Source organism: Eubalaena glacialis, chromosome 2 (assembly GCF_028564815.1).
Source record: "Eubalaena glacialis isolate mEubGla1 chromosome 2, mEubGla1.1.hap2.+ XY, whole genome shotgun sequence".
Taxonomy (NCBI): domain Eukaryota; kingdom Metazoa; phylum Chordata; class Mammalia; order Artiodactyla; family Balaenidae; genus Eubalaena; species Eubalaena glacialis.
In genome coordinates, this window is record NC_083717.1 from 36,593,809 (window position 1) to 36,606,869 (window position 13,061).

The 13,061-nt window shown below is 39.3% G+C and overlaps 1 protein-coding gene across 6 annotated transcripts in view; it reads right to left on the reverse strand.

Moving 5' to 3' along the window:
• The window catches only part of TM6SF1 (transmembrane 6 superfamily member 1), a 39,295-nt gene that overhangs the window by 13,251 nt on the left and 12,983 nt on the right, over positions 1 to 13,061 (reverse strand). For 3 of the 6 annotated variants that reach the window (XM_061179864.1, XM_061179865.1, XM_061179863.1), the window contains exons 6-9: positions 12,330 to 12,451; positions 10,461 to 10,565; positions 8,558 to 8,650; positions 8,238 to 8,357 (exon numbers count right to left, since the gene is read on the reverse strand). In XM_061179864.1, coding sequence (XP_061035847.1) covers positions 8,238 to 8,357; positions 8,558 to 8,650; positions 10,461 to 10,565; positions 12,330 to 12,451 — 440 coding nt within the window. Of the gene's footprint in view, positions 1 to 571; positions 764 to 5,324; positions 5,460 to 8,237; positions 8,358 to 8,557; positions 8,651 to 10,460; positions 10,566 to 12,329; positions 12,452 to 13,061 lie in introns of those variants that run through there. The other 3 variants (XM_061179861.1, XM_061179862.1, XM_061179866.1) reach the window with 3 other exon arrangements.

Consider the following 13,061-nt stretch of genomic DNA (forward strand, 5'->3'; position numbering starts at 1 on the left):
TATTTACACTCACAAAAAAATTTCAGTAAAAGCAATTTTTGAAACAGCAGTAAATAATATACTTTCCTTGGGAAAACATTTTTCAAACAACATTTTTAAATATTATGATAATTTGTCTTTTATACTGAGGTTGATAATGAAACATATAGATCTTATATGCAAAAATATTTCTCCATCTGTATTTGCTACTTTGAAATTTTTAATATGCATAGACCATTTTCACTTTTGAACAGTTTCCTTTTCATGCTCACTATTATAGGAGCTAAATTGTAATTTTTCACTTATATTTAAAGTGTGCAAACAGAATATTGAGATAGGTGGTCAAGTTTATTCACAAATAACTTGAAATATATTATTTCTTTAAACAAGCTTTCTGAATAACTTCAATTTTCCTTCAGAAAAAGAAAATTTATCCACATAATTCCTATGATAGCTCACATATACAGTACGGAGCAAGAATTTATGTATTCTTAAATGTTCCTGTATGGGAAGAGAGTGGAATGGGACCAAATATTGGTACCAAAATAACAAAAGTCAGTAATTTAGAGAGAAAAAACATAAAATAATGCTTTTATTCAACTTTTTCATCTGCCTTTGTTTTTATGAAGAACTCTGGTTTGTAGATACAGCGATAGGCCAAGAGCTGAGGAAGAACTCCATATGCTATGTTTAATGCTAAAAAAAGGATTTTCGCTTCTTCAGGGACTCTGTAGATATAAGCAGTTCTAGCATGAAGAGAAGCACCGATGTGAGAAAACTGAGCCTGTTGCATTAAAAAAAGGGGGGGGGGTAAGCATGAATTTTGTGTTTAGTTGGATGCACGATGAGTTCTGAATGATTCATTCAGACCATGCTCCTGTGCCCTCAAAACCAGGACTTTCAAACAATCCATAGTCTTCAATATTTCATTGAATTTAGGGCCAGTCTTGACTTAACTGTTCAAATAAAGTAAACCTTCTTTAGCACGTCTTTATCAGGCTAGCTGTTTTTTAACGCATCTAGTGCCCCCATACCAAACAGTAGTGGCTCAATTTAACAAAAAATCTGAATAAAATCTGCTTTTTCCTGATTTACATTCTGGAGATATCCTATATAGGAACTCAGTTGTGGCTCACAAAATGTGTTCCAATAAAAATGAAGCAAGTACAGAGTTTAGACAGCTTAAAATATTTTTAGCCTAACTATTTAAAGAGAAGCACTGAGGGAGGGCCTCAGCTTCATTTATCAGTTCTTTCACCTACTCCTTGGAGCAAGAGCTCAAAGCCCTTCATTATGCATTTGTTTGTTTATTTATTCACGTATTTGGTTTTTTATGCAACTTAAAAAATACTAAGGGTTGTTTTGTAAGATAAGGTGGGGGTAGGGATTTGGTTGCTCTTTAAACAATGGCAAATATACATGCAGGCAACCTTTTCAAATCAAATTATTTAGAAGTATGGCTTGTCAGCATAATCTGAGTTTACAAAACAGAAAGGCAAGAGCTTCCCATTTGTACTTAGATTACTTGTTGAGAACATGCATTCAGAATGTGCCAGTTGGTCTTTTTTGATACTTTTCATAAGCACAGGGGAAACTATTAGAAAAGGCTTCTGTGAAAGTATTTCCTCAGGATCCTTGTATCATTACAGAATGCAATCCTGGAGTCTGCATTTCATATCTTACTGAAATTCAAGATACACACAAATAAAGGATTGGGAATCTAAATGTAATAAGTGGTGACTTAGTTCATCAGGATCAAAGTGAAGAGACAGAAGATACTATAAAGAAGGCACAGAAGTAACAAGAATGAAAACTAAATAATTTGCTTTAAATACATATGAGTTATCTTACATTTCCTTCCATATGAAATCAGTTTATTCTGCTAAGTGGTTAATAAATCAGTTTATTCTGCTAAGTGGTTAACAGAGATAAAAGTGTTACTTAGCACTTGACTTTACTATGATGAGCAAAGGACAAGTTTTCATAAGCAGTATGTATACAGATTATATCAGTGACAGATTTTAACAGGTTACATTTTTGCAAGTTACTGATACATTCTGGGGGCCTCTGGTAGTTTTGCTGCTTTCTGGAGATAGAAATTAAATTAGCGTGGTGTGTTGCCAAGGACCCAGGGACCAACGCCAATGCCAATGCAGGAATTGTCTGCATTGTGATCTGTGAGGCACTGAGAGGGCTCTGCCCTCAAACACACCTCCCCCGGGGCACATGCCCAAACAGAACCCAGCAAACGCTAAGCATTTCATCTCTGGGCTAAAAAGACCTTGAGAGTAAAGGGCATTTGAGAGGCTGCCCTGAGGAGCTGCTCTTGTGGACATTCTAGGAACACTGAACAGGAACTTGGCCCCCGTCACTATTTTCTTCTAGGGCCTATTTTGAATAACAGTATTTTTCTGAATATGTAACTAAATTTTTTCTTCTGGACTAGAGGCCAGATTTGAACCATGGTTTTAAGAAATGTGCATTTGGTGTCTATCTTTATAGACACTTATACACATCTCAAAAATCACCAAATTTGGGGAAATGCGAACCATAGTTTGAGAGAATAATATGAGCAATCATGCCTACTTGCATAGGGAACCTGCTAAAAAGTCTGATTTCGTAGGCTTTTTTGCTGCATTAACCGGTGCAGTTAATACCTCATTTTCACAAACAGCAAACTCATGGCAACATTAAAAAATGATCGTGTCCTTAGATTAGATTGTAAGCCCACCGGGCAGGTACTGTGTCTGATGTTTTGTGTGGCACCTATCACATTGTTAGAGCTCAATAAACGTTCAACAGTAATGGTCTTGTGACTGTCAAAATGCAAAAAAGCTTCTACAAAGCATTTCTCTATTTTTTATACCTATTTTAGTAGGCCTTTTGCTTCAGAATGTTTTAACAAGGGGCAAAGATGATTGCATTTCTAATCAAAAGAAGTATGTAATTGAGAGAAAAAGCCTGAGGCCAGTTTTCTGCAGTTTCCGGTACTGCTCATAGTTCTAACGGGTGTATTTATAGTGGCCTCACCTCTAGCTGAGTGAGCAACCCGACCATAGCTTCCTCCCAAGGCATATGGCGTCCAGTTTCCAGGGTGCTGAAGTTTCAGAAAACCCTCAGTCTCACTTGAGGAGGGTTCCCTTCCCAAGCACATAGCTGCTAAGGGGCTGCACCGTGTCTCCTGGGTGATTTTCCCAGCAGCACATGAGACCTCCTTATGACAGGGCCGAAGAGCTCAGCCTGAGCACTGTGCTAGTAGGATCTGGTGGCTTGGTGACCTCAGTGCTGCTGAACTGACACATGGCCAAGATGACAGGTTCAAGTCATGGGTCCCAGAAATTTCTCCAAAGTTCAGTGATGTGAGGTTGAGCCCCTAATAATTTTTCTTCTACTTCATTCTAAATCATTTTTCACCTTAAATTTAGTTAAGAGATTTACTTTGATTTTTTTTTTTTTTTTTTAAAGAATGGATGGTTGGGATGGAAAACGAGGCAATAAAGGCAAAGAAAAAGGTTAAATTTTAATAGCTCTGTTTTCCTATAGAGACAACCTGGAAAGAATTTGACTAAAAATCACAATCTTGGTTCCAGAAAGGAGAATTGGAAGAGTTTTGTGTGTCCACATAAATATTATAGGCAAAAACTAATGTGAACATTGGGACAGTAGCCAGGCTGTTTGGCTGATATGGTATAAATAGCTAATCTAGAACCGTGTTACCGTTTCTTAGGGTTTTCTGAGCGCCATAGTCTTGTGGTTAAGAACACTGAATCTGGAACCAGATTGACAGCGTCAAATCCCAGCTTCACCGAAAACCAGCAATATGACCTTGTGTTAGGTATGTAACTACCTCTGGCTCCTCACCTGAAAAGCAGAATAATAATGGAGTCCACCTCATAGGACTGTTATACAGGTTCAATGAGTTGATCTTTGTCAAGTGCTTAGGACAGTGCCAAGCACATGGAGCTCTTCCACAGACAGATACAAAACCCAAGTGAAATACTTGTTCATGATCTGGCACTCTACTTGCTTGAAAACCTGGGCCCTTTGTTTTTAGATTCCCTTGCTGATCTTTTGACAATTTCAAGACTGTCTGTCTCCACCAAAGGATAACAAGCACGTAAAAAGACATTAAACCCAAGCTCTAGTTTTAATACTAAAAAAGATGTTTAGTGATGAATCACATCAGAAGCAAATGATTAAAATGAGATTTGCATTAGTATCCCAATTATCCATGTTCTTCCTAAACCTTTACTTTCAGGTTTTCTTAAAGGCTTCCATAAAGGAAAAAACTTAATAAAACTTGTCCCCCAGTAGAGTCAACTCTTGACAACCAGATTATCCACAGATGAGCCTCCAGACCCTTTTGTGAGAAAGTACATGGCACCTGCATAGCCAGGGGGTGGGAGAGTCTGAGGCAGCAGGTGGGAAGGGGCCCTGGCATTGCCTGACTGAAGTGGAACTGCTCCTGCTTCCATGGCTGCGAGCTGTTAATTGGATGGCATGGCAGGCTCCCTGCCAAACCCACTGTGAATCTGTCCCAGAGCTTTCTTCCAGTTTCTCTGATTTTTAGGTAATTACACGCAATACACACAGCTACAGATTAATGTATCTTCTGAGCAACATAAGGCATTTCTCCTCCGAACTCTTACTGGGAAGCTTCTAACAACAACAATATTAACAAAAGCAACAAAGAGGCCCACAGCTTATAATGTGCCAGGCACTGCTCTACACCCTTTACACATATTACCTCATCAAATCCTTAACAGCAGCTCTATGAGAAAGGTACTATTATTATTCTTACTTTATAGAAGAGGAAACAGGATCAAAGAGGTGAGTGACCAAGGTCACTGAAGTGATCAGTGAATGAGATTCGAACCAGTCTGCCTCCAGAGCGCATGGTCTTAACCATATTAACTATATCTTTTCTTTTAATTTTCAGTGATATTTTAGCAGAGAAAAATTCTTCAGTTGATTAAAAAAATGCTAATAAGTAGATCTAAACAGCCTGTAATACTTTTCAAATTAGACTTGAAACTTTAATTTTATATGAAAAGATACTTGGGTTAAAGTCCCCAATGGAACTCTTCGGTGTAAAATGTGTCCTGGTTTTATTGCATTTTAGTTTACCTTTTGATTTATCTTTTGATTTCTGAAGGCAGCAGGTTTGGCAGATTCCTGAATGGTCTGAAATGAGGGACCTAATAACTACTAACCATGTTTTCCATTGACTTGTACTGATCTAGAAGTTTTTCAAGGATTTTTTTCTTATTATTAAGTCACAGGTTCTTGGGAGTTCACTAGATCTTACAATAAAAGCAGATTTTGATAAAGTTAGTGGGATCATGAATACATAAAGCTTCTAAATTAGGAATGGCAGTTTTAGCAAGCTCGGGGTGCTAATCAAGGTAATGGAGAGCTTCTATGATGAATGTGTCCGATATCCTCTCAAGATGAGAATTCATTTCGTGAGCAAGTATTCGCTAAGCAGAAAACAAATCACACAACTGGAATTCAGCATTCTCATCATATGCACTGTTTTGTTGCAGTATGATTTGTAACTTTTCCTTAGGCTAAACACTCTGAATAGGTAGATATTAAAGCCCAGCTAAGAGTTATGGGAATGTCAGACACATAATTCTCAGATTACACCATTCTTCTGTTGGGTTGGGAGAAACATCCTTCTGACATTGACAGAATCTAGTCGACAGCCTCAGGCTACCTTTGCAAATTGGGCAGTGATGGATAAGACCAGAGATTTCTTCAAGGCCTGGCTTATGGCTGAAACTGCCACTGCTGCTGCCAGCCACTCTGCTATCCACACTGCCTTTCCCAGAACCTCCTGGCTGGAGTCACAGGTGCCTGTCTGCAAGCTTAGCCTCACTAGCAGGTACAGTGTAGGGTTCATCTTACTGTTACAGATTTAAGTACCCATTTGCCCCCAAGCTCTGACCATCCTAAGCCTCCTGACTCTGCTGACCCTGTGCACATGGCTAGGCCCTGGCCTAGGTCTTCCTGCCTAGTTCTCAAGCTGTCTCCTGAGACTTGACCAGGTCCAACACTTGGCCTCACTCTTGCCAGCCTCCTAGCTGATGACACTCAGTGTTCCTGCATCAGGGCGTGGTGCAGGGCAGACCAAGGTACATGGCATGCAGAGGAAGCTGGATTGTGCAGGCAAAGCACACGGGTAATGAGTAGATGTTGAACCCTGAACAATCTAATCAAGGGGCTGCTAAGAGTGGGGTGAGTGGGAGGCCCTCTGTACCCTCTAACCGGGGCACACTCCAACATCTAAACGCTTCCGCAGTCTTTTCAAGTCTATTCAGCCAGTAAAGCCCACAGCTCAGGTGTCATTGCCTCCCACTCCCAGAAGGTCCTCTAACTCCTACACGCCACGTACAAAGTCTTACTCTGCTGTAGGATTCTGAAGCATAGTTAATTGTTTGCATGAGGAGAGGGATAACACAACGGAGAAGAATATGGGCTTTGGAGTCAGATGGGATTTTATATCCCTCTTCTAGTAACTTTGTGACCTTAGGCAAGTAACAACTACCCTGGGTCTTGGCCTGCTTATCTTTAAGTGAGGCTTTTGAAAAACTTGCAGAGATGATGCTGTGTGTTCATCACACAGTTTCTTCTGAGGCACACAGGAAGACCACATGTATCAGCCTCCTCTGCAGTTGGGTCGGTGCCAGGCCTGACTCTTGAAAATATCCCACATGATCTTTGCACAAGCAATAAATAAAACTTTATTTTTAACCACTGGGTATTTGCTACTCCAGCAGAGCACACAGCCTGTCTTTACACAAATAGGTAAGTAAAACACTTAGCATGGATTGCCTTGCATGAAGTAAGGTAATGAGAGCTCAGCCTATCATAGTGGCAGTGGAGTTGTAAAAAAGTGGCGGATTTGCAAATTACTCTGGCGAGAGAACTAACCAGACCTAGTGATGGGCTACACGTAGACGGTAAGGGAATGGGAAGTGTAAAGAACTACTCCACATTTTTGACTTGAGCTGCTGATGCCAGGAAGGGCTATTTTCAGAGATGGGGAAATGAAAGAGAAGTTGTGGGGAGGATCAGGAGTCCTATTTTAGACATTAAATCTGAGATGTCAGTAAGACACCCAAGTGAAAAGAAGGAGTTCGGAATTAAATATAAGAGTCTGGGAACAGTTTGAGCTAAAGATGGGAAATTAAAAGTCATCACCTTATAGTTGGTATTGAAAGATATGGAAATAAAGACCCACACCAAGGCCTGAGAAATAAGGTATTCAGAGGTCTGCAAAGAGGGTAAATACTAGTTCTCTTTCCTTATGTCCTTCAAGGAAAGGACAGGAAACATTACTTCTGAATACTGCATCAACTTTTTTGATATTTATATTCTAATTCTATAGTTAAGAAGAAGTACCTCAGACTGGAAAGATTGAGCCCAATGTATTAACCCATAAGTGCTGTTACTGGTTTTAAACCCTGTAAATTTTAGTGTGTCTTTTTGCCATCATAATTACTATACCATGAGTATAATTAACTGTATATGCCTAGAGTTCCTGGATGAACCTCATTTTTATGCCTGCTTGAAAAGAGCGAGACAAAGATAATGATTTTAAAAGATGAGTTCATTTGGGTTTTCTAATTTACAGTAAGAAAAGAACAAAATAATTTTCCTTGTTCATAAGATCAATTTGTTTTGATAGGTTGTTATAAAAATATGCTTTGAATGATAATTCCATAGATAATTTCATTCCCAGTTCAATGAAGTAAGCATTCACTGAACATCTACTGTAGGCCAGAGGCTTGGCTAAGTACCAGAGGGGAGGAATGGAATGACAGGCCCAGCTTCCCAGGAGCAGAACTTTTTTAAAACCAGTTTCCCTGGTCCTGTGTAGCATAATATAGTCAACTTCTGAAATCTTAAATTCAGATAGACATCTTAATGATAACAGCTCTCAATTCTCTTTTAGTAGCTGTGGTGTTCAGAGACTGGGAAACAGCAGTGCCGCTTGCTGGGTATGTGACCTTGAACAAATCATTTAATCTTGCTGGGCCTCAGTTCCCTCATCTGTATAACTGAATGGCGCACCTACCAGATTATGAGATTTAAATAATGCAGAAATGTCTTCCAAAGAACTGTAAAGCAAAGGGCACAACATATCTAATAACTGTTTCCTACCCTAAAACACAGAGCAGAGATATTTTTTAGACACTCAACAATGACAGCCAAATCCCCAATAAACTTTCTTAACAGCATATTCTTAGTACCTGAGCTAGACCTCCAGCATGTATCAGTGTTATGTCAGGCATCCAGGAGCATCCAGGAACCACTAAGCCATAAAGCGCCATCACAAAGTAAGGGACAGAATAGAACAGATATGCCAGCATCTGCATTGAACAGAGAAATAACGTCATCAGTAAATTAATAGTTAATCTGGCCTTACGAAAAGCACATTTTCATCAATTAACATTTTCGCCTTAGAAAACGTTAACTCCTATTTCCTACATGGTATCACATTTTCCCATTCTTAAAAAAAAGAGAGAGAAAATTAATTTTAGAAAAATCTTAGGCTTCATAACTACTTGACCTGGATTTTAGCATAAGCAGCAGGATCCTTTAGGTAGGGCTCTTGAAATTGCGTATATAATCGGCAGAGCTCAGCTGGGCAATCCAAAGCAATCTACGAACAAAAATGAATGCATTATAAAGATACAGTCACATCTGGTTCTTATGTTTGCTGATAAGGCTAAACGTGCCAGGTTTAGTCACAAGCTGCTTTCTATTTAACAAAAGCTATTTTAGAAGCTCATCAGTAGAAAAAGGAAAGAAAATAAATATTCTACAGATTTACTCTGAAGAGATTAAGTAGAGGTTAATAGTGGAGAAGGAAATGGAAACTAATGCTCTGTTCTTGGGGATCTTTCGAGTATTCAGTTTAAATGTCTAGGTTTGGCTAACCAAAGCACAGCTTGCTTTAGATTATCAGTTTCACTTTTCCTGGGAATAACTCACCAACTATTCCCTGCAGGAAGAAAAGTACATTTCTATACCAAATTCATCTTAACTGTGCTTTGCAAGATTCAAAAATAGCATCCTCCTATCTCCAGTGCCTCACAGAGTAAATGGCCTTTGGGGGCAGTAAAGGATAATGATTTGAAAGTGAGGTCCTCTCTGAAGCCACCTCCTATATCCACTTTGAAAGAGGGCAGAGCAGATTTAGTCACGGCAGAGTAGACTTTAGGCCACAGAACAGACAAAGTGTCTCTGGCACATTACTGGGTCCCCTCTGAGTCACCTCCCTCAGGTACCATTCCTTGTGTCCTTAGCCATAAATGTTGTCCCACCTAAATAACATGAACACGTCAGTGGCAGAGTTGGTAAAAATGGGCCCCAACCTAAAAGCCCCACCTACCAAGGGTACACACTCACCCATGCACACGTTTTTCTCATGTGTACAGGCGAGTGGAGATGGCTATGCAAGAAAACAGTTGGGGCTCATTTTTATTGTTCCTGTTTTTGTTCTTTTGACTTTAGGAATTACAGCAAACTAAACAAAGAATGGTTTCAGTGCTCTGTGGTCTGAGCAAAGCCTATGGCCCTGCCTTCTCCTTTACTTCCCTTCCATGCCACTCCTATTAGCCAACTCTGCTCCAGGAAGTTTCTGATGATCCACAGAGGGAGACAGCTCTTAAGACTACTCACCCTGACCCAGCTAGCCGCCCCAAAACAATGAATCGGCTGCATCAGTTTACACTTGCCACTCTGCCCCGCAACTGCTGTGTAATGCCAGCAGCCTTAGAACAGTAATTGTCATTAAAGCTGAATATAATTACCTGTATAATTCTGGCTGCTCAAATTTATTGCTACTGAGAATAAACCATGAAACTGGGATATTGTGAAGGATCCTTGATCAATAAAAATAGTAAGAGCAATCACTTACTGAGCGCTTATTAGGTATAAGGCCCTCTGCAAGTGTTCGATGTGCCTTATCATTTAATCTTCAAACAGTACTATAAGGTAGGTACTGTTATTTTACAGAGGAAGAAACTGAGGATCAAAGAGGTTAAGTGATTTTTCCAAGGCCACACAGCTAGTAAATGGCCAGGAGTCTAACACTTTACTCTGGTACCCCTTCCTCAATCCCATCTCCCTACTCCTGAGAACACATGGATGCTCTGTGCCACAGTTTGACTAGTCTTAAGTTACCACCCTTACCAAAGATACTTAAATCAGAAACATCAAAGGAACCAAACGAATGAGACTAATGGCTAATTTTTCAGGTACAGAGCTTGATCTAAGGACCTGAAGGAGGTGGTATGGAGCAGCCCAGAAGGGACTACCCCTTTGGGAGGAGAGGTCTGGGGTGAGGGTAGGAGAGTGTCAGGAAGCAGGTCCAGGCCTCCAGGCTCTAATGGGAGGTATGTTTTGTTAGTGCACTAGGAAATCTGATTAAAAATATACTTTATGTTCTTATGATCTCTTATGCTTACCAAGCCTCTAAACAGGCAAAATCCAGTTGCCAGAAGGAGACACACAACCAACATTAAATCAAATGGTCTTCTCAGCAGGTCTTTCGCTTGGATTTCTTGAATGACCTAAAGTAGAGTTGGTAACTAATGAGCAGGCCCAAGGTGCCGAAGAATAATCTGAGATCTACTGAAACATAGATACCATGATGATGGGTGATAAGAGAATGTTGAAGAATCAAAACCACTAACCATGTAACAGGAAAATAAGTTCTCCCCTCAAGTCTCAGTTCCTCATCTGTGAAATGAGACTGGGCCAGGTGATCTCAAAGGGCCCTTCTGGCTCTATGAGGCCATATTTTTTTTGAAAAAGCATTTTTATGATTATAAATGTAAAATACACTCATTTTTAAAAAATAAACCATTAACCCATCATACTACTACTAACAGTTGTTATATTTTCCAGTCACATATATATACTTATATATATATATACACACACACATTGTACTACATAGGTATGTATAATATATAATCTACATTTATTTTTTCACAAAATTAGGACTTAATGTATAAACAATTTTGCATTTGTTCTCTTGCCTCTCACTATCTACCTATCAGTACTTTACCACATTATTAAAAATTCTTCTAAAACTTAACATCACATGGAAGTGCCATATCTCTGATTATTGGACATTTAGGCATTTTCACTGTTACACTTAATGTGATGATGAGCAACTTTGTACATAAATCTTTGACAGCATCTCTGATGATTTTCTTAGGATAGTGCCCTAGAAGTAGAATTAATAGATTAAAAAGTTAAATTTGTTAAGGTTGATAACACTGCCAGGTGGTTTTGCAGAGCGATTCTGAATTTATGTTCCTACCAGCACTGTATGACAATACCTATTTCTCCCTGGCCATCACTGTGTTTTAACAGTTTTTTTAAATGAACAGTCTATGTGTCTTACAACATGAACGGAACGGTATTGATACACTGACGTGGAGCCAAGCGAGGACCAAGGCTATGGTTACTGTTTGCTTATTTTTTAACAACCACCTCATTCCTCAGAAGGGTGTAAGGGAGTACCAGTTGTCAGTGTGCCAAGCTGAGTTTACAGAGCATGTGTCTAAATGTTTACAAATGAAGTGTTTGTAAATTAAAATGTATTTTAATGAATTCTATTGTAAGTCTTTTTGTAAAATGAAGAATCGTGTTCTGATTATCTCTAGTAACTCATATTTTCATATATCAATTTTGCTTAAAGGATCTTGCTTAAGGATCTAATACCTATGAAAGGAAGAGAAACTTAGAAAAATGTCACTAGCTTAGAAATGAAGACCTTAACAGAGTACCTGCCCGGCCAGTATTGTTTCACCTTGACCACCTCGGCTGTGAATGGAAGGGAGGTGTCTCAGAAGACGTCCTGTAGCCAGTCTCCATGTGCCTGGATCTCTTGGTAATCAGACCCTATGGCTGTGTGTGCTACCTGGAACAGCAGTATCTCTCCAGCCTCCCTTTGGGGCAGTAGTGCATAGATGTCTCTGAAAGAGGTGCCCAGGTGCTCAGACTCCAGGCTGTTAACAGCCCCAGACAAACCTCACGCTCCGCACACTAATGCGGAATCTGATGGGAAGAGCCAGTGTAACCTCTGGCACAGGAAGTTCCAAAAAGCATGGCCTGGCCAATCAAAGCAGATCTATTCATGCAGGAACAGACCATTCTGGCCACCATAACTAAGGTGTGAACCAATGCTGCAGAATCAGCACAGTCACACTGATTGAATGCCCCAAAGGCTCCATCCCTGGAGGCATGGTTCAATCCAGTAGCCAGTGGACATGAGTGAGCCCTGTGAGTCTGAGAACAGGTTACATTTAACTTAATAAAATCACCTTTGAGGGATAATTATAATTTTCTGATGGCTGATTATAGATTCTGAAACCAGCCCAGACAGGAAGACAAGTATATGGTATGCTTAAGAAAAAAGCAGGGCAAATGCGTGTTCCATACTTCCCTATTTAAAAGAGAGGAAAAAAAGAGAAAGTCAAAAGTATATCCAAACACAACATGTAGAACACCTCCCCATCTCAAGTCATCTAAAATTTTGATATGGGCCAGACAGTATTTTTAATAAAACCCAAAACAGGTCAATTGAAAATTATTAGGTGTTTATTATTAACAGGCATGCCCTATCTACAGTACTTTAAAAATAGACAATATAATATCCTGATTTCTTGCATGCATAAATAACTCTTCTACATTAGCTTTCAAGAATCTTAATTTTCAAGTACATTTATCAAGTTCCCATAGTGTGTCAAGAGTTATATATAATACAAAGAGTTGTAGGAAATATTTTCACACTGAATGTAGCCACAAACACAATACTTACCCCACTAGATCCTTCTAAAAGTCAGGAAACACTGATATTAGATAGTCTAATTGTTCAGTGTACACTTCTGAAAATTGCTCAAAAGCATTTCTTAAAAGGTGAGATGGAAGGGAAAAGGAGTAATTCTGCAAAACAGCTTTTTTGGTATACTTGGACTTTCTTGGTTCTATTACAACCAAAATAGCTTCCCTATTTAAAAACAATTCCTATTGTTTCAGAAAAGGAAAGTGAACTT